General features: G+C 34.1%; 1 protein-coding gene and 1 pseudogene across 4 annotated transcripts in view; both read left to right on the top strand.

The window, feature by feature from the left end:
* AKAP9 (A-kinase anchoring protein 9) overlaps positions 1-20,917 on the top strand; it is a 152,920-nt gene that overhangs the window by 63,813 nt on the left and 68,190 nt on the right. For all 4 annotated transcript variants that reach the window (XM_047094567.1, XM_047094568.1, XM_047094569.1 and 1 more), the window contains 7 exons: positions 3,207-3,303; positions 4,502-4,594; positions 11,555-11,896; positions 13,149-13,373; positions 14,457-14,597; positions 15,085-15,188; positions 17,589-17,794. In XM_047094567.1, coding sequence (XP_046950523.1) covers positions 3,207-3,303; positions 4,502-4,594; positions 11,555-11,896; positions 13,149-13,373; positions 14,457-14,597; positions 15,085-15,188; positions 17,589-17,794 — 1,208 coding nt within the window. The remainder of the gene's footprint in view (positions 1-3,206; positions 3,304-4,501; positions 4,595-11,554; positions 11,897-13,148; positions 13,374-14,456; positions 14,598-15,084; positions 15,189-17,588; positions 17,795-20,917) is intronic.
* LOC124525273 (uncharacterized) lies at positions 19,909-20,036 on the top strand (annotated as a pseudogene).

Here is a 20,917-nt window from a genome sequence, read left to right on the forward strand (position 1 = left end):
ATCTGTTATATATATAAAGGTATGTATGTATAAGATGAAAACCAAGTTTATATATATTTACAGGGGAGTTTGATTTTATTTGTTTTGTTTAGTGTCTTTCTTTTATGAAAGACTTCAAGCTTTGTAAGGGTGGGGATTTTTGCCCATTTGAGTCATTGATGTGTCCCAGACCGTGTAGTTATTCCCTCTGCTAGTAGGTGCTCAGTAAATATTTGTTAAATGAATGAACGAACAGTTCATAATTTAGTTGGGGAGTGTGCTATAATATTTAGCTCTGTGCAATGTTCAGAGATTTCATCTAACTTTGGCTGGCTCTGCTCTTCTAGGACTGTCTTCATAGGCACTTACTAATGGGACCTCAAGACAAAAAAACATTTCTTTCCTTGAGACAAGATATTGAATGTCCACACTTTTGGGGAAGCAGTCTGTTCCTCCTTCTTTTATTCAGGGTCTGTTTGTAGGCTTTGGAATCATTTGCCCAGCCTGGCACAGCCTTCTAAAGCTCCCATTTCATTTGAGATCATTAGCTCTTTAACTTGACCATGCATCAGAAACACTGGAGGCTTTTGAATACTTAAAATTAGATTACTGGACTGTACATTTGGAGAGTCAGACTTAACAGCTTTGAGATAGACCATGGACATGTGTATTTGTAACAAAATAATTCTGATACAGAAAGTCCATGAATTGACATTTGGAAACCACCACTCTAGGTTTTCTGGTATGAAAGAAAATAAGTAGATAGCAAGAACTCTCTAATAATCAGCTACAGTATTTCGTATAGCCTTCCTTTAGTTAGTGATGCTTTCTCTCTAAAGTGTGAAGAAAAGGGAGTCTTTTGGAAATGTAGACTTATTTGCTGTTACTATAGTTGGGCTTTTGTCAGCTCACCACCCTCTCTCAGAGTTTCTAGAATATTCAGTGGAAGTGTGTTGACAGTACCTTTCAACTAAAACCATTAGTTTTCTCCCACTCCCCAAAACAGAGGTTACTAAGGACCATGTTCACTCCTGCTAATAGTGATGAGTCAAAGTTATTTCTTGTAAATGTCATCGCATTTTTGGATACAACTATGATGCTTTTTGAATTAAAGTAGATTTGAACTTGTTTAAAAAAATAATTGAGTCGTTCATTTAACATGTATTTGGGGATGTTATATACTAGGAGCCTCTTAGGGATATAGTATAGGATTGGAATGACTAGAGTCAGATCTGTATTTGACACCTGATTTAACCTTTTACTGGCTATACAGTTTTTGGCAGATTATTTTAACATGTCTTAGTAATATGAGGGACAATAAAACTACCATTAAGAGTGTGAGGATTAAATGAAACAATGACTGGGATGGGCCTTAGCTAGATGCCATGGAAGGAGCTATAGATGTATTTAAGTGGCCTTTTCCCTCAAGTGACTTCAGTCTAATCATTGAAATAATACTTATTCACAAAATAATAATTTCTAAGAAGTAGTGGTTAAGGAATATAACATGGTGATAACAACCAAAGTGCTGGAATTTAAACCCATGTCTGTGTGGCATCTTTTACTGCACATTTTTATGATAATTGCTTATTGGAGTGGTTCCAGAGGAAAAGGAAATGAAGGGATGACTATGAGATGTTGGGATAGAAGGAGGAATGTTGAGAACAAAGAGAAAGGGAAAAACAAAGATGACACTGTGTTGTATGAGCTAGAGAATATGGAGAATAATGATACATTAATATAAAATAGAGAAATTAGGCTGGTGGAGAGTTAGCTTAATATTAAGAGGGGAGCAGTGAGTTTGGTTTTAGCCAGACTATATTTTGAATTTGGGATGAACACTTTCAAATGCTATAAAGCCATAGAATGAAATTGTGGACTAAGTAGAATTTTTTTATTAGAATTTGGGTCTTAATAGACCCAAAGTAATCAGGAGGGCTTCTCAGCTATGAAAAAAAGAATCAAAATATGGAGCCAAGGATCAGAATAGTGTGTGCAAGAAGCAGTAAGGAAACAGACAGAATTGTGAGACAGAAGAACCAGGAAAGGACAGAGAAGAAAGGGGAGATGAGTTTTTACAATCATTTATCATGAACAAAGAACACAAATATGCAGTTCACAGCCGAAGAAACTTATATGGCCAATGGAAGCTGAAGGATATGTAATCTCAAAAACAAAAACAGAAATGTTCTAACAAAGTTTTAAAACTTTGAGTTGCTGAAGTTTTGAATAAATACTTACATGATAACTGTTGTGGAAGTAAAATTAATGTAACTTTTTGGAATGTGGCATTATATTAAATTTTTAAATATTTATAAGATTTATAATACAGAAAGTCCATAGATGTTATGAGGATTGATATTGTACCATTATTTGTAATAGTGAACATTTAGAAACAACCAAATGTTTATCAGTAGTGGGTTAGTTATATAAGTCAGGAAATGGGATGATGATAACTTATATCTGGCCAGTTTGGGACAGAATGAAAGAAGAGGATAGGAGAAATAAAGGAGGAGTTGGGCAAAAGGGGAGTGGAATAAAGAAGGCAGTGTGGATGCACATTAAAAGTGAAGTGAGAAATTGTATTAGCTAAAACAAAAGTATAACTTGCCCCTTTAATCTTTATCCCATGGTTGCTAAATATTAATCTCACTTTATTTTTATGACCCAAGTTAAGCATTTTAAGAAAAAAAAATTTTTTTACAAAATAATGATTGTAAAACAATTCAGAATAAAGACGCAAATGCCAAAAGATACATGAATAGATTAAAAACAAAAAAAAAACGTAGAAGTGGTTGTATAAATTAAGAACCTTCTTTTTGCTGCCTCTGCTCCCCAGTTCCACTAGAGATAATCATTGTTAGTTTTGGAGTCTATTCATCCAGATTTTTTTCTGTTTGTGTGTATAAATAGTTTTTTAATAAAAATGAGCTTTTATGGGCTTTTACTCAGTAATAGCATAGATAACTTTTAGAAAATGTCTCTACCTGTAAATAGCTCCATGTCATATATTTGTAGTACACTTCTTAAAATGGCATAAAATTCAGTGGTGATGTGTTGAAGTTCTCTGTCATTGAAGTGTGTTACTTTAATTTTAATTGGAAAAATCAGTCAACAATACAGTTTGAGTTACAGTACTTATAACTCTATGCATGCTATAAATTTGGACTAACAGTAAAACCCGTACACAGCTCTTAATTCGTTCACTCTCTTTTATTCATGTTTAGTTTCTCCAGTGATTCAATGGTAATTACTGAATCTGATGTCCAGAAAACAGTATACCCTGGAAGTTGTCTTAACCAGAACATTGATGGTACAATAGAGGTATTATATTTTTACACTGTTGTGTGCACTGATACTGTTTCTCTGTCATTTTTATGTCCGTAGTAAAAGCGTTGTTAAGAAGTAAGCATAATAAATAAGAGGATAACACATTATGTAAAAGACCCAGAAGAATATATAAGCAAAAAAATTTAATGTATTTTCATAGCATAGGAATAACACAAAGTTAAAATTGAGAGTTTTTTCCCCCTAAATATGTTCTGGTTTAAAATTTGTCTTGTTTTGTATGACATGAGCTATGTAACAAATTAGTTTCATACCCTTGCCAACAACTTTTTGTCCCACTATGGGAAGTTGAGTCAGACTATCTCTAGAATAGTGTTTAGGGATCCCCAAAATTCAAGATGCTATGGCTAGGACAATAGTTGAGGCTTCCTTGAGCACATGCCATATGATGTATAAAAGCCCCTCATCTTTTACAGTGTCGGCCAGCTAGCTAAATCACATTCTGTCTCTCCTCAACATTGTATATATTACCAATTTGTGGCCATTTTTCTGAAACTTATAACTACAAAACCCTGGTCTTCATTCAGTGGATTTTTAATTCTTGACTCATATAGAAAACAAAAATCATTGCTTTCTCTTGTTTTGGAAACAGAGGAGAGATGTTGGCTACATATCTTGTTTGTACCATACTCCTCCTATATGGAGTATCTATTTGAATGCCATTCAGGTAATTGGTAAACAAATACTTTCATGCTGAAAATATGTTTACATTTTAAAAAACTGTTTATAGTTTTTTCTAGTTACAAAAGTAGTTTGTATTTGTGGGGAAATGGATACTATTAATAAACATCAAGAAAAAAATAAAATTTGCTTATAATTTCATAAGCAAAGATAGCCACTGTTAGCATTACTTAAAATTAGATACATATCTTAATTATATTTAAGAAGTATCTTTAGCCTACTGTAGAACTATGTTAGTAATTGTAAATATGTAAATATATTTCTGACTTTGCATCTTTAAGTTCACAATACTAAGTAGGTTATTTAGAATTCTACACTAGAATTATTCACCAGAATTATCGTTTTTAATTAAGAGCAGAACTGAAATTTACTTATTAAAACTCAGTTTTCTAAGAAACATTGATCTTTTGAGGATATTGGAGCATAGAAGTTTAAAAATAAGTGATGTATGATTAGTATAAACAAGTCTGTTACATTTTGCTTTTTAATTTAGTTTTCTGATGAATTTGGAGTGAAAAAGGAAACAAATATGGTTACATTGCTGGAAAAACAGTACCAAGAACGGTTAGAAGAAGAAGTAGCTAAGGTAAGTTTATAGTTTGTCAGATTATTTTGATTTATATTCCTTTTGAGCCTTCAGAAAACATAGATTTTATTGATAGTAATGACCTTTTTTTTTCAAGTCTTATTTATTTAAGTAATCTCTACACCCACCATGGGGCGCAAACTCATGACCCCAAGATCAAGAGTCTCGTGCTGCACCAACTGAGCCAGGCACCCCTGCACTTTTTGTTACAAGTTTTGTACATAGATTATCTTTAAATTGTCAGTTACTGGTATCAACCACAATTGCCTTTCAATGGAATATTCTGTGAACTTTTCCTTTAGAAAAATATTTTCTTCTTGATGTGGAATAGTAATCAGAAACTTCTCAGAATGCCCAAACAAGTCTTTATAAATTTGTTACCTGGGAGTAGTACCTTGTGATGGAGTTTGGCCTTCCTTTAAAGGTAGGGGATATGGTAGGAAATGAGAAAGAAGGTGGTTTGTCTTTTATATATTTTCTTTGCCTATCTCTTCCTTGAGAAGTGACTGTGATGTTTGTGACTGTAGATACTGTTAGCTGTGCTATGCCCAGAGCCATTCTTTTAAATTCTTGAATACCAAGCATATCACCTAATCTACCATTATGATTCCATTTCTTTTGTCTTTGTATTCCCTTTCAGAATGCATATATCTGGGGTGCCTAGGTGGCTCAGTCAGTTAAGTTGACTGACTCAATTTTGATCATGATCTCAATCATGATCTCGTGGTTCATGGGTTCAAGCTCTGCATCAGGCTCTATGCTGACAGAGTGGAGCCTGCTTGTGATTCTCTTTTCTCTCTGCCCCTCTCCTTTTCTCTCTCTCTGTCTCCCACGCGTGTGCGCACACACTCCTTTCTCAAATAAATAAACTTTAAAAATGAAAAAAATAATAAAATGGATATACCTGATTGGGTTCTTATATTGGAACAGTTGAATTCTGACTTTTTCTGCTTTTTAATAATATTTCAACTGTTTCAATATAACAATCCCAGTGGATATATGCATTTTAAAAGAGGAGAATTGATCGATTATACAGGAAATGCATAAGGAGTTAGGTTAAACATAAATTAGAAGAGGAAGTCAGCACTCAAGGAAATATGTGGGCCATATGGACTTAATCACTTCTGTGTCTGAATTGAATGTTTAGTTCCTGGAGATCAAAGTAAAAAGCAAGTCACCATTGCTTATATAGCTCTCATTATCTAGTTCTTTAGAGAAATGCAGATTTTTCTCTTGCACTTAGCTCTTAGAAAAATTTCTCAAGTGGAATGTTATAGCAGGGCATCATAGCAATTAAGAGCATGAGGTTTGGTATAGGATATACCATGCTTTAAATTCTTGTTTTTCGGGCTTACTTCTTGTTTTCGGGTTTCCTTATGATCTTAGGAATGTTACTTAACTTCTGAGTCTATTTCCTCTGTTAAAAGAGGGAAAAATAGGGGGCGCCTGGGTGGCTCAGTCTGTTGAGTGTCCGACTTCAGCTCAGGTCATGATCTCACAGCTTGTGAGTTCAAGCCCCACGTCGGGCTCTGTGCTGACAGCTCAGAGCCTGGAACCTGCTTCATATTCTGGGTCTCCCTCTCTCTCTCTGCCCCTCTCCTGCTCATGCTGTGTCTCTCTGTCTCTCAAAGATAAAGATTAAAAAAAATTTTTTAAAAGAAGGAAAAATAGGAATAAGTAATTTTTATAAGGATTCAGTGACCTAATATAAATATAAATCACCTACCAGATGATAGACTCATAAATGAAACTTTTAAAGTGATCATATTATTACTCTGGTAATGATGATGATAGAAGTATGTCTTGTAAAGCATCATTCATCTTAAGCAGATAACAAGAGCACCAAAATGTAAGTCATTGAAAACCGTTTTGAAGACGTCCAGGGTACAATGGTCCAAGGGATAACATTTGATGGCCCAGCTTGATCCTAGAATAATGTAGATTGTTGACATGAGCCACCAGTACTGATGGGATTATGCTGTATGCTATACTCTTTAGGTGGGACTGCTGGAAAAAGATTGAGAACCATTGCTTCAAAAACACAGGGTATATAGGAAGCCCAGTAGGGGTAGTGATTCCCAATATAGATCACATTAGATTCAACCTGTGATTTGTATACCTACTACTGAAAATAGACATTTATTTGCATTTCATTGCCAGGCAGTATTCCAAGTGTTCGGGTATAGCAGAGGTAAAAAAAATGAAGTGTTTGCTCCCATAGACCTTACATTCTATCTAGTTGGTGCAGAAAGATGGTGGTAAATACCATGAAAAGAAAAACAGACCTGGGTAATAGAACTGTTAGGAAATTCCATGGGGAGTTGAGATGGTGTTATTTATATAGGGTTATCACAGAAGACCTCACTTTTAGAGTGATAGTAGAAAAAAAACCTGAAGGAAGTGAGAGAGTAAATCATGAAGGTAACGGATTGAATATCTTTTGAGAAAGTGGAATGCAAGAGAAAAAGTCAAGAATTACACCAGTGAATGTTTCAAAGAGGTGGCCAAGAAGAATGGCAGGAGTGTGAAGGCCACTTGCCCAACTGCCAGCTCTGCTGAGTGAGAGGACAGTTTTAGTCCTGCCACCCCACAGTCAGGGGACCTATTTGGTGAAATATTATTTATCTTCTTAGCAAATGTGACTGGGTACAGGAGGAAGAAGAAATAAAGGAAAAGGGGCAAGGGCTGGGGAAAAATATTACTCTAGGTTATTTGACATAAGCAGCTGGAAGAATGGAGTTGCTATTAGGTGTCAGAAAAGACTGCAAGAGAGTAGTTTTTGGATAGGAAAGATAGACTTGAGATTTTAGCTTAAGAATTCAGACCCATTAGGGTGCTGGGTGGCTCAGTCAGTTGAGTGTCCAACTTTGGTTCAGGTCGTGATCTCGTGGTTTGTGAGTTTGAGCCCTGCATTGGACTTGGTGCTGTCGGCATGGAGTCTGCTTCAGATTCTCTGGCCCCCTCTCTCTGCCCCTCCCCTGCTTGTACACAAAAAAAAAAAAAACAAAAAAAACCATTAAATGCAAACACTTACTAAATGTTTAAAAATAAATATTGAAGAAGTGGTTGGATATACATATCTAGAGTTCAGAAAATAGGTTAAGACTAGACATGAAAATAGGGTGGTAAATAGGGCAACGTTTTTCAAACTGTGAGTTGCAACTCGTTTTTGAAGCGTGAAATCCTGGTTTTGGACCAGGATTTTAAAATACTGGGAAAGTTCAATTATATAAATACACACAAAATGTATGTGTGCTTTGGGTCACAACATAAAATGTTTTTATTGTTGTGTGTGTGTTTACCATGGTTGCAGTGAAAAAATTTGAAAAACAATTAATGTAGTAGTGTAGACAGAGCAGAGGTCTGGGGGCTGAGCCTGGATAACACCAATGTTTAGAGATCAGAGAAATGAGGAGGAATAAAGAAGATAGAGAAAAAGCAGTAAATTAAATATGGGAAAAACAAAAGTAAAAATATATCAAGAAGAGAATTTTTTAAACTGTGTCAAATGTTTTTGATACATCACGAATGATTAGAACTGCAAATTAATTATTGGATTTTACAATGTGAAATCATTGGTGAGTTTCACAGGAACACATTTGATGGGGTGGTGCAGACAAACTGATTAGATTGGATTTGAGAGAGTGAAGGGGAAGAATAAAGAGATGAAATTTAGAGTTTTACTTGAAAGAGGAACAGAGAAATACAGTGGTATCTCAAGGGTAATGTAGAGAGTCAAGCAGCAGATTTTTGTTGTTGGTAATTTGTTTCTGTTTAAGAAAAAAGATGTCATATTTCTTTGTTAATAATAATTATTGAGGAGAGAAGGAAAAAAATTCGCTAAGTCAGGAAAGAGAGAGAGACAGTTGTTGGAGCAGTGTCCCTGATTAGAGGAGAGGAGGTACAATGCCCTGGAGGGTTGCCATTAGATAGGAGCATGGCGATTTAATCCATGATAACAAGAAAGAAGGCAGAGAATATTTGGTTCATCAGGATGTTTTCAGATACGGTATTTGGAGCCTGTGGATGTTCTCTTCTGATTGCTTCTGTTTTCTCACTAAAAAAGAAGCAAGGTCAGCACCTGAGAATGAGAAAGGAAGGGAAGACATTGAAGCTTTAAGGAGAGAGGGCTTTCTAGGAGAAGGAAAAGACCAGGGAAATGGAGTAGAATTGCCCAGTATCCTGAAGGACTCAATCAAGGGTAGTAGTTATGAATTTAAAATAACACTGTTCAGCTTGGTTGGATTTTTTTTCCTCCTCATCTAAGTTTAGCTTACACAGGCACAGAGTAGGCAGTTCCCTGTAATCACAGGTGGAATTTGGTTAGATGGTATAGTGAAATGGAAAGGAGAAAATAACAAGGTAGTTGAGTCCTTAGTTGAGTTTTTTAGTTTCCAGACCATACCATTCTTTTAATTATTTCTGTTACTCATTTCTGATCTAAAGAAAGTGATTCTTATTGTACAAATTTTTCAAAATTTCAGAATCTTTTGTGACTTAACATATGGTCAGATTTTTGTTGTTATTATCTTTACCGAGGTATAATTTACATACCATGAAATTCACAGGTTCCAACTGCAAAATTTGGTGAGTTTTAACAGATGTATGAAACCAACGGCATAATCAAGATATAAGACATATCCATGACCCCTAAAGTTTCTTCATGCTCCTTTGTAGACAGTCTCCCTTTTATATTGCTTGATTCTGTTTGCTAATATTTTGTCCAGAATATTTATGTCTGTATTCATGAGGGGCATCATCCATAGTTTTATTTTCTTGTAATGTCTTTGTTTGGCTATGGTATCAGGTCAATGCTGGCCTTGTAAAGTGTTAAAATATATTCTCACTTCTATTTTCTGGAAGAATTTATGTAGAATTGATACTATTTTATTCTTAAATATGGTATAGAATTTGTTAGTGAAACTAACGGGGCCTGGAGTTTTGTTGAAGATTTTATTAAACTATGAATCTGATTTCTTTAGTAGATTTTGTTTTACTCAAGCAATCTGTTTCTTTAGAGTGGGCTTTGTTAGTTAATGTCACTCAGGGCATTGTTCCATTTCATCTATGCTGTTGAATTTACGTTGGTGAAGTTGTTTATAGTATTCCTTTATCACTTAATGTCTGCTTTCTCACTTTTTTCTTTGTCATTCTGTCTAGAAGTTAATTGTATTGATGTTTTCAAGGGTCCAGCTTTTGGGTTTTTTAAAAACTTTTTGTTTTATTTTCATTGATTGCTTTTCTTTATTTTTTACTTGTTTCTGCTTGCTTTGGGTTTAAGTTGCTTTCTTTTTCTGGTTTCCTAAAAGACCTTTCTTCTTTTCAAATATATTCATTTAATGCTATAAGTTTCCCTTTAAGCACTCCTTTGAGCTGCGTTCTACACATTTTCATTCAGTCTGAATATTTGATTTATTTTGTCACCTCCCCTTTGATTCATGGGTTACTCAGAAATGTGTTGTTTAGATTTTCACATTTAGGGGTTTTCAGATATCTTCCTGTTGTTAATTAATTCATTGTATAATTTTTAATTTCTTTGTGGTCAGACATACTTTGTATGATTTCAGTTTATTTAAATTTATTGCCTTAAATATGTTCTGGTTGAATGCTGCATGCATACTTGAAAAGAATGAGTATTCTGCTGCTCAGACTTTGTTTTCCTCTCGTATTACTACCTTCAGCCTGAAAAATTTACTGTAGCATTTCTTTTTGAGCAAATCTGCTGGCAACAAATTTGACATACAACATATTGTATGTCATCTAATTTTGAATTATATATTGAATATTTTGAATATTGATGTAGATGCTGATGTTCTGGAAAGTGTGAAAAAAATGCTTTTTAAATAGACAACCCATTTAGGTTCAGGCCACAAATTCTTTCTCACCTTCCCCATACAGATTTCTTCTTCAAGTTTTGACTCCCTCTGCAATTTGCCTACTTTTGTTTACTTCTCAGAGTTTTCTGGTAGTTGCTTTTGTATTTTGTTCAGTTTTCAGTTGTAATCAGTGGGGGAGAGAGGCTGTAGTGGGTTTAATTTATGCTAATTGGAATTACAAGTCTCGGTCTTAGGTATTTTTATTTCACAATTTAGATAGAATTATTGCTTTATACCCATCAGTGTTAGGTTATCCACATATTTACAAAAAGAAATTTTAATGCTCTCATCCTTTCTGCATCTTATGCCTTCCTTCTAGCATCATTTTCTGCTTTTTGAGGGACATCCTTTAGAAGTTCTTTTATGGATCATCTATTTATTGGGAATAAACTCTGTTTTTTTTTGTTTTTATTTCATGTTACTTTGCTTTCATTCCTGAAAGATGATTTTGTTGAACATTCAAATCTGGGTTGACGTTTTGTTTGTCAGAACTTTAAAGATAACATTTCATTATTTTCTGACTCCTTCTTGTTTCTACTGAGAAAGTCCTTGTCATTTTAATTGTTGTTCCCCATAGGTAATACATCTTTTTTCTCTGGAAACTTTAAGAATTATTTGTTCTTGGTCTTCTCTTTATTTGTCCTTCCAAAATTCGTTGGTCTTGACTCTTAGGAGTAGTACCTTTGGTATTCTCACCTGTTACTTCATGAAATAGTTTATTTCTGTTAGTCTCTTAATATATGCTTCTAGAACAATAATTAGACGTTGGTTGAATATTCTCGTTCTATCTTTCACTCTGCTTCTCTTTCATATTTTTAATATTTTTAATCTTTTTGTCTTTGTTGCATTCTTAGTATTGAGAGACAAAGAGACAAGCAGGTCAGGTTCAAGACAGGAAATTAAAGTAAAAGCTAGTCTTGAGATCTTGACCACAAGTTAGAGAAGATTGAAGGTATGAGAATCTCTCCATATCACTTTCTGTAGGATTTCTTTTAGTTTAAAACCATTTTGAGTGGTAACTTGCTTTTTAAATTCCTGTTGGTATTTATAAATCTGATCCTTTTCATTTACTTTATTTCTTTAGGTCATTGTGTCAATGAGTATAGCATTTGCTCAACAAACTGAACTGTCTAGAATATCTGGGGAAAAAGAGGATACTACATCATCAAAACAAGCACATGCTTTCTGTCAGCAAGAAGGTTATTTAAATGAAACGAAATCATCACAGGGTCAAGCTTTTGAAGAAATGGACATGAAATTTAAAGAAGAATTTAAACCACTTAGTAAGGAGTTAGGAGAAAATGGAAAGGAAGTTCTGTTATCAACCGATGGTAATCTTGATGATACACTACAATCGGAAGACCATGAACTGACTATTTCAGAAGAAATGTTCTCCAAAGATAAAACATTTATAGTCAGAGAATCTGTAAGTATATTTCCTTGTATAAAAATTTGTGACTTCCTTCACTATAAAAATATTAGCAGTAATATTCCTTAATGGGGAAGGAAAGTATCACATCCAATCTTGACTTAGGGATTTGCATTTTGAATGTGTTTTATTACTTGTAAAGTATATGAATAAATGATTTACTATTTTATTAAATAAAATAAGTCTGGCTCATAATATTTTTGTTTATGTTAGACATATATGCATGGTAAAATCTCATTGTAAATTATATGTACATTAATTTTGTTTCAGTCAGTTTAAGATGAATTATCCTACAATATGTCTGAATAAAAGGTTTGCTTCATTTAATGTGATGATAACATCACATGGAAGTAGCTTCCTGTTTAAGAAGATAATTTAAAGCATTGTACTCTGTAAATACTATTTCTCTTCTTCTATACTTACTCATTAATGGAGGATCTTTTCTGTGTCTGTACTACAACTGCCTGTGCCTTTAATGGAAAGAAAAAATCCTTTTTTTTAATTATCTAAATTAAAATTTTTTATTAATGTTCAGGATAGGTTATATCGTGTTTAGAGGCATACTGAAATAAAATTGTCAACTTCTTTATGAAGTACAAAACTGAGATACTTGTGAAAACCTCTTTAATGTACCAGCAGCTGTTCAAGGCAGAGTGCTTCAGGAACTGAAGTACTTATAGAAATTCATTAAGGAGTTGATTTCTAATGAGTATGAGAAAGTGGAACATAAAGCTTTTATTTCCAAATAAAAATTATTGAAATTTGCTTCTTATAGATTGTTATATATTCTTATATGTTATATTGTTGTCTATAGTACTGTGGTGACCACTGCATAATATAAATTAGGTAAAATTTTTCATGTTTTATAAATTTAATTTTAAATTACAAGTATTCCATTTATATTATCTCCCCATCATAAATGTCAAGAGGGATAAGGGAGCTACAGCTTCATTAAGAGCAGAAGGCATTTTGAGGATTTTTATTCTTTATTCTTCTCCCTTAGATTGCATTTAAACTAACTGACAAATAGCTATTTTGCTTTTGGAGAATAACGTGTAATGGTAATAAACTTCACACTGATTTAGAATTATAATTAAGACAGATATCTTTTTTAAATTTATGTTTTAGTTAAATAATGGGAATAAAAATTAGGCACTTTAGTAGTGGAATTGCTTTTATATTAAAATATTGATGCTGACAGATTGCCACAAAATGTTTTATGATTGCCTTTTTTTTCCTACCTTTTTAGATTCATGATGAAATTTTGGTATCAAGTATGGATGCTTCTAGACAACTAATGTTAAATGAAGAACAGTTGGAAGATATGAGGCAGGAACTTGTGCGACAATACCAAGAACATCAACAGGCGACAGAACTGTTACGGCAGGCACACATGCGCCAGATGGAGAGACAGCGAGAAGACCAGGAACAGCTACAAGAAGAGATTAAGAGACTGAATAGACAATTAGCCCAGGTATGAGACTTAGCATCTCTTTTCTCCCCAATTAAAATAACAGTATTCTTTAGATAGCCTTTATTTAAAAAGTCAAAACTATTGCCAAGATCTGAATAAAAACAAGTGTTTAACATTAAGAACAGACTCCATCAGCACAACAGCCTTAGATCTTGTTAGGAACACCTGACTCAACCTTGGAGTGCATTGCGTCTGTGCCATTTTATTTATCTGCCTTTTTAGGCATTGGAAAAGTGGCTACAAGGCTGTTTGTATATTTGTTTTTAATCATTCCATTGATCATACACGCAAAAGCACGGTGATAGTATTCTGTGACAGAAATTCTTTGTGCTGAGGTGCAGTTGATACTCCGTTTTCCCATATTCATTTATAGTTTTGTGAGTCCACCAATTAGCATTTCCAAGATTTACCTTTATCTTTAATCTATCTTTTTAATCATGAATGGAAATCTGAAGTAGTATGTTTCTGGGACTTTCTCCAGGGAAACATCTCTTCTTGATTTGAGAAATGCAAATTTATATAACGTTCTCATCCCTTTTTCTGACTCCTTGGCATTTGGGAGCTGGATTCTTATCAATTGCTGTATATAGTATACTCACAAAATCATTACAGAAAAGCAAGAAATATTTTTACAAAAGTTCCTATAAAAACAAACTTATTCCATTTATTTTGAAAACTTAAGAGATAAAACATAGAGAAAACTTAAAACATGTTCTTTCCGATATAGAATAGGAAAATTGGCAGTTGAACATAAAACATCATTTGAAAAAAATTGATTTTGCTTTTCTTCATCGCATTTTGTGAATTTAAATTTCTGAATTTTCAATGCAAAATTGACACATGAATATACTATTAATTGAGCTTCACAAATTCCTGAATATTCTAGCCCTAATTAGTTTTTTATTTTAACTTTCAAATTTTGCATTGAACTTTATATACGCTTTTAACCCCTAATCATGGGATGTGACTCATATGTAGAAAGTGCCTTCTCTTGGTCCCTGGGTTAAAAGAAATCTGCTTGTTATTTCTGCTTTTTTCTTCTATCGCAAACAATATTCTCTCATGACCTTTTTTCTTATTTAGAGATCCTCAATAGATAATGAAAACCTGGTTTCAGAGAGAGAAAGGGTGCTTTTAGAGGAGCTGGAAGCACTAAAGCAGCTGTCTCTAGCGGGAAGAGAGAAGCTGTGTTGTGAGCTGCGCAACAGCAGTACGCAAACACAGGTAGTATGGACTCGGGCCCACCTAGGGTCCAGGGGTCAACATGCAGTAGGATCTGTTTGTCTTTGTTGTCCGTGGGAAATATATTTTTTATGGGTGTGGAGCTTAACAGATTTGTGATTGTTTACATGCCAGGTAGGTGGAGTCAAGATTCTTTACGTTCCATTTAAGGTAATTTGAATCAGACATTGCTGTAGCAGCAGCTGTTGCTTCACCACGAAGCAGCCTAACAAACTGGATGTCACACTACAGCATGCGTTAGCCTGAACCCAGTGAAACTGTTTTCATCTGTGTATTAGGCTGCCTTAGCTTTTTTGATAATGCTAATCTCTTAATAAAATGTAGTTAAATATTATTTCAAAGATTATCTATTTTGCACACAGAGGTTTCTGTTTCACTTTATAGCACTTTAGAAGAATGACATGGTGTTTCCAAGATGACAGGTTTTCTTTCTCTTTTGTCCTCTCTACCTTTACACAACCTTAAACAGAACGGAAATGAAAACCAGGAGGAAGTTGAGGAACAGGCATTTAAAGAAAAGGAGTTAGACAGAAAACCTGAAGATGTGCTTCCTGATATTCTGACCAATGAAAGGTATACAGAATGTGTATTTTTTCAGTACAGAGGGAATTAAAATAGTTGTTTCAGTGTGATAAACTTTATTTGTCCTTGTTTTGATCTTGTACATTTGTTTTGTCCATTTTACTCTGTGTGTAAAGAATTACCAACCTTTGATAGGCAAATTTTTAAAAATATTTTTTATATAAAGTAATTTTTGATTCGATACTAGTCATGTACTTATCTCACTAAATAGTAAGGCATTATTTGGTTACTGAACCTTTCTTGATTAATTTTATTCTGCTCATATGCTATTTTTTATCCTTAAAAACACAATTGTACATGTGTGTATTTCTTCACTGTATGGACGTACATTCAATATAAGCCACCTCCCTTGTTTGTGATGAGAAAAAAATTAAGTGTGATAGTCTACAGTTAGCTTCTTTCATTGATTTATTGCATATCAGATGAGAACTTTCAATCCATATCCCACTTTTGATAGATCCCACTTTTATATCATGAATAAATTAATGATGTTAACAAAACTTTCCCTGATTTGATTTTGTAGAGGTTAATATAAAAATGTAAAATATTAAGTAAGAATAGTTACCCCTATGTTAAGAACTGTAGGCATAGTATTTTAAAATTTGTTCTGTTCAAATGAAAATAATTTCTTTAATTTTAAATTAAATTAATATCTACTAACTTAATTTCCTCCTTTTCCAATTTCTGTGACTGTCAACCCTCTGTGTCCTCCTAACCTCCTTCCTCAGCTTGCATGGAGGAATTTGGCCCCTAAGATTTTGGCTTCCCCATTGGATCATCAGTATGGAACACAGTCAGTATGGAACTCAAACAAGAAAGACAGTGTATGAAAATTAGAGTTACCACGGCAATATAAAATAAACAGTTTGTTTATTTTATATTCTTTATCTCTAATTGGTATATTTTTAAAACTATGCAGTATTTAATTTTTAGGAATTTTTGTAGTGAGTGCTAATAAATGAGTATTCATATTTTATCTCTCTTTACCATCATTAATTTTAATCATTTCTCTGATTTAGAAATATTTTCAAGTTGTCCTAATCCTGATGTGTTTGGGGCTTGAACAAAACTTCAGAAAAAGTTAAATAAAACCCTTGTCTTACTGCCTACTAACTAAATTACTTAGAGTTTTATTTTTAATATCCTCACCTCATGTAAGCAGAGAACTTGATATAGGTGCAAAAATAGAACTAGTCTCTTTCACTTGACAAATACTGAAGGAAAACTTGCCCATTTATTACCTTGTCTAAAAATAGTTATGTCATGTGCCGGTGAAAACAGATATCCTTTAACCTGATTGTTGGTGATCTCCCACAGTATGAAGCTGAGATAGAAAACAGTCTTAAAGCAGTGGACCTTTACCATGAAAGTCTCTTATTCTACCTATATGTATTAAATATAAAGTTTGCCACTGTAGTACTCTTAATGATTTAAGCTGTTAGGATAAGAGAATTGTTTAGTTATTCAGAAGATTAATCAGATAATTTTCTGAATTACCATTTATGGAAGTATATTTCTTGACATGAAAAGATGTTTATGTTAAGCAAAAAAAGAAAAACCTTACAAAGACACTTTGTCCTGGATACTCCATTTTTGTTTTTAAAATGTATATATTTATGAGGCAGAGGGGAAATCTAGAAAGAGAGGCATTAAAATGTTAACACTGATTTTTTTGCTGAGATATTTAAGTGGGTGGTTAGCAGTGTTTTCTAATTTTTTGAAAATGAGAGTGTTTGACATCTTTTAAAAAAGAGAGATCCACCATTGATTCCAATTGGTTGAAAATAGGTTCCTTCTGGCTGCAATGAATATGGTTTATATAACTGGAGAAATTTCTGTTTCTGTAGCAGATGTAATAAATGATACTTCCTCTGGTGTTGGCAAATAGTGATATTGCACAATAGATCTTGTTAAAAACAGGTCTCTGCCTGTTTTTGTAATTTAATTATCTAGATTATCACCAGTAGGTTGTAGAAATACATTTTTCTGGTGGAATTTTTTAATTACATTTTAAATTATATTGTTTGACACATAGAAAGATTAAATGTGAAGTATGTATAAGAACAATAAATGGTACTATCAGCTTGCATATGCTTGGATACTACCACAATTTTTAAAACAACTTTTGCATCTCCTTAAAATTTTCTTCTAATTTGGAAACTCTACTACCTTAAAATGTCAGGTGTTTCATTACTTTAAGGTCAGTAAAGTACTGCACATTTGTAAAAAAACACTTCATTTTAAGTGCTATGCATATTATTTTCATAGAGAATATCATGATATTTTATTATTCAAGTCAGATATTTTGTGGTACATTTTGTGTGGAACATAAGCACAGTGTTTGCTTCAAAAAGATTAAGCATTTTAATAAATGTTTCTTTCTCTATACAGGTTTGCACTCCAGAAAGCTAATAATAGACTTCTCAAGATCCTCTTAGAAGTTGTAAAGACAACAGCAGCTGTTGAAGAAACAATTGGTCGCCATGTTCTTGGTATTCTAGATAGATCTAGTAAGGTCCAGTCATCTGCCAGCTTGATTTGGAGGTCGGAAGGAGAGGCACCTATAAAGTCATGTATCCATGAGGAACACACAGGAGGTACTGGTTTTATATGCTGTTGAGACTGTCATCATTATCTCATAAATCTTTCTGAGAGCAAGGCAGTTTGCTATGTGTTGAAAACCCGGAAGAGAGAATGTTAAAGTTGTTTCCAACAAAAAGATCTTCAGACACATATTTTGGAACCACTGTTTTCAGAACACCATTATTGTATAGGTTTTGCAAGTGGGTGTCTTAGAGTTGTTATTGTACATACTCAGGAATACTGCTGTGCTACAGAAACCAGAGGCTATTTAATTTCTCCACCAATAAAAGAAAAATTCTACATCACTTCTCAGGACTTTTATCCATGAGATATCCAATATCCATGAGGTATTGGCAACATCCTGAAACCACCCTTTGAGATTAGAAATAAAGAGTTTTAGGAATCAAGCATCAGTTTCACATATCTGTTCAGAATGGTTAAAAGAATGTCTTTGTAAGAAACCCAAGGCTTGAACTTATCTTTAGGCTGTCCTCTGCTAGCTCCTTTCTTCCTTTTGGAAAAGTAGTTTGAAGTGTGACAGAATATGTGTGGATCCAGAGGTTGCGTCCTGAAAGAATGTAGCTCTCTTCCTAATTCTGTCTTCTTCCAGCTATGTGAGCCAGAATTTCTTCTTGGAATTTCTTAGTTTCACACTTGCTGACATCCAGTCTCTCTTGTTTTTTAATTCCTTGTTGATAAGGGAATCAGGAAATCAAAGGGTGAGAAAATTTTTGTCAAATGGGAAAAGATAGGGTCTGGACTCTCAGATACTGTAGTACACTCCACACCCAAGCATGTCTCCCCAGTTAGAGGCAAACCTTCTAAGAGTGCTAATATTTACAGTTTTTGAGAGCATTTTGTTGAAGTTTCATGTGGAGAAATGAAAAGAGATTATCCCACTTACAGAAAGTTTACCTGATTACAGTTTGGCCAGTAGCATGTTTCTAAGTGCAGAGAAAAGTTTGAAATTGTAAGTAAAACTGCCTCAGTTGAGTACAAAGATAATTTTTTTTAACTTTTTTATTTTTTTAATTTTTTTAAATTTACATCCAAATTAGCATATAGTGCAACAATGACTTCAGGAGTAGATTCCTTAGTGCCCCTTATCCATTTAGCCCATCCCCGCTCCCACAACCCCTCCAGCAACCCTCAGTTTGTTCTCCATATTTATGAGTCTCTTCTGTTTTGTCCGCCTCCCTGTTTTTATATTATTTTTGTTTCCCTTCCCTTATATTCATGTGTTTTGTCTCTTAAAGTCCTCATATGAGTGAAGTCCTATGGTTTTTGTCTTTCTCTGACTAACTTCACTTAGCATAATACCCCCCAGTTCCATCCACGTAGTTGCAAATGGCAAGATTTCATTCTTTTTGATTGCCAAGTAATACTCCATTGTATATATATACCACATCTTCTTTAACCATTCATACATCGATGGACATTTGGGCTCTTTCCATCCTTTGGCTATTGTTGATAGTGCTGCTATAGACATGGAGGTGCATGTGTCCCTTCAAAACAGCACACCTGTATCCCTTGGATAAATGCCTAGTAGTGCAGTTGCTGGGTCGTAGGGTAATTCTATTTTTAGTTTTTTGAGGAACCTCCATACTGTTTTCCAGAGTGGCTGCACCAGCTTGCATTCCCACCAGCAATGCAAAAGAGATCCTCTTTCTCCGCATCCTCGCCAGCATCTGTTGTTGCCTGAGTTGTTAATGGTAGCCATTCTGACAGGTGTCAGAATCTCACTGTGGTTTTGATGTGTATTTCCCTGATGATGAGTGATGTTGAGCATTTTTTCATGTGTTGGTTGACCATCTCGATGTCTTCTTTGGAGGAGTACAAAGATAATTTGAAAAACCTCTTTTCTTTTCTTAAGGTGTTTTTTGGGGTTTTTTGGGGTTTTTTGTTTTTTGTTTTTTTTTGAGAGAGCACATGCACAAGTGGGGGAGGGGCAGAGATGGCAGGGAGAGAGGTAATCCCAAACAGGCTCCACGCTGTCAGCACAGAGCCCAGTATAGGGTTTGCACTCATGAACTGTGAGATTGTGACCTGAGTAAAATCAAGAGTTGGGCACTTAACTGACTGAGCCACCCAGGCATCCCTTAAAAACCTCTTTTAATAAGAGCTGAAGATCGCTTCTTGGCCTTTTGGCTAAGATCAAGTGTGGTATCTGTTCTTATCAGTTTAGTAAGAGCTGAAATAATAACTGAATTTTTTGTTTTTGTTTTTTTTTAGAGAGAGAGGGAGAGAGCACGCAAGCAAGGGAGAGGCTCAGAGGCAAGGGTGGGAGAGAAAGAGAGAGAGAGAGAAAGAGAGAGAGAGAATCTTAAGCAGGCTCCCTGCTCAGTGCAGAGCCTGACACGTGGCTCAGTCCCACAGCCCTTGGATCATAACCTGAGCCGAAATCAAGAGTCAGGTGCTCAACCAACTGAGTCACCCAGGTGCCCTATAAATAATACTGAATTTTTAAACTTTCTGTCATATTCATTCTTTTCAAACTTTGTAGAAGCATTTTTTTCAAATTAATGTCACCCTTTTGTTAAGCTCTCAATCAGGGGTATTTTATTTCTACAAATGGATCTTGATGTATAGGAAAGAATTAGGTAACACTTTCTTGATCTTATTGTAAAAGTGTTTATCAAACTAATTAGGATGACCATTAATATCACTGGGGGACACTTACAGATCCATTTTGTATCTTGAAGAGACTATTGAATTAATAGAGTTTATAATTTAAAACTTTAAATTTTCTGATAAACTTTGAAGAATATATTGGTTTTAAAAATTGACACTTTCATTTATAAGAATTTTTTCTGATGTTCCTTAATATTTTTCATGGAAGCATTATTGTAAAAACTAAAAGGAACTATTGAAATATTTCTTTTATGTCTTATTTAATATAACAAAGTTCAGTCTTAATCTGATTATGAAGCATCATTTGCTTTTCAGTTTTTATGTATCATTTTTTTTACTGTAGGTAGTAGCACTTGTGATTTATTTCCAGCTTTCAAGTCCAAACTTGTTTAGATTTTAAACATGTATAGACTTGTTAACTCTCTAAAAAAGTAAATAATTGATTTGCTCATGTTTGCTGCCACATAAGAGGGACCTAGTTTATGAAAGTGAAGGGAGATTTTGAG

Source organism: Lynx rufus, unplaced genomic scaffold (assembly GCF_022079265.1).
Source record: "Lynx rufus isolate CCGP_SWC_20201006 ecotype Redwood Valley unplaced genomic scaffold, mLynRuf1.p SCAF_4, whole genome shotgun sequence".
NCBI lineage: Eukaryota > Metazoa > Chordata > Mammalia > Carnivora > Felidae > Lynx > Lynx rufus.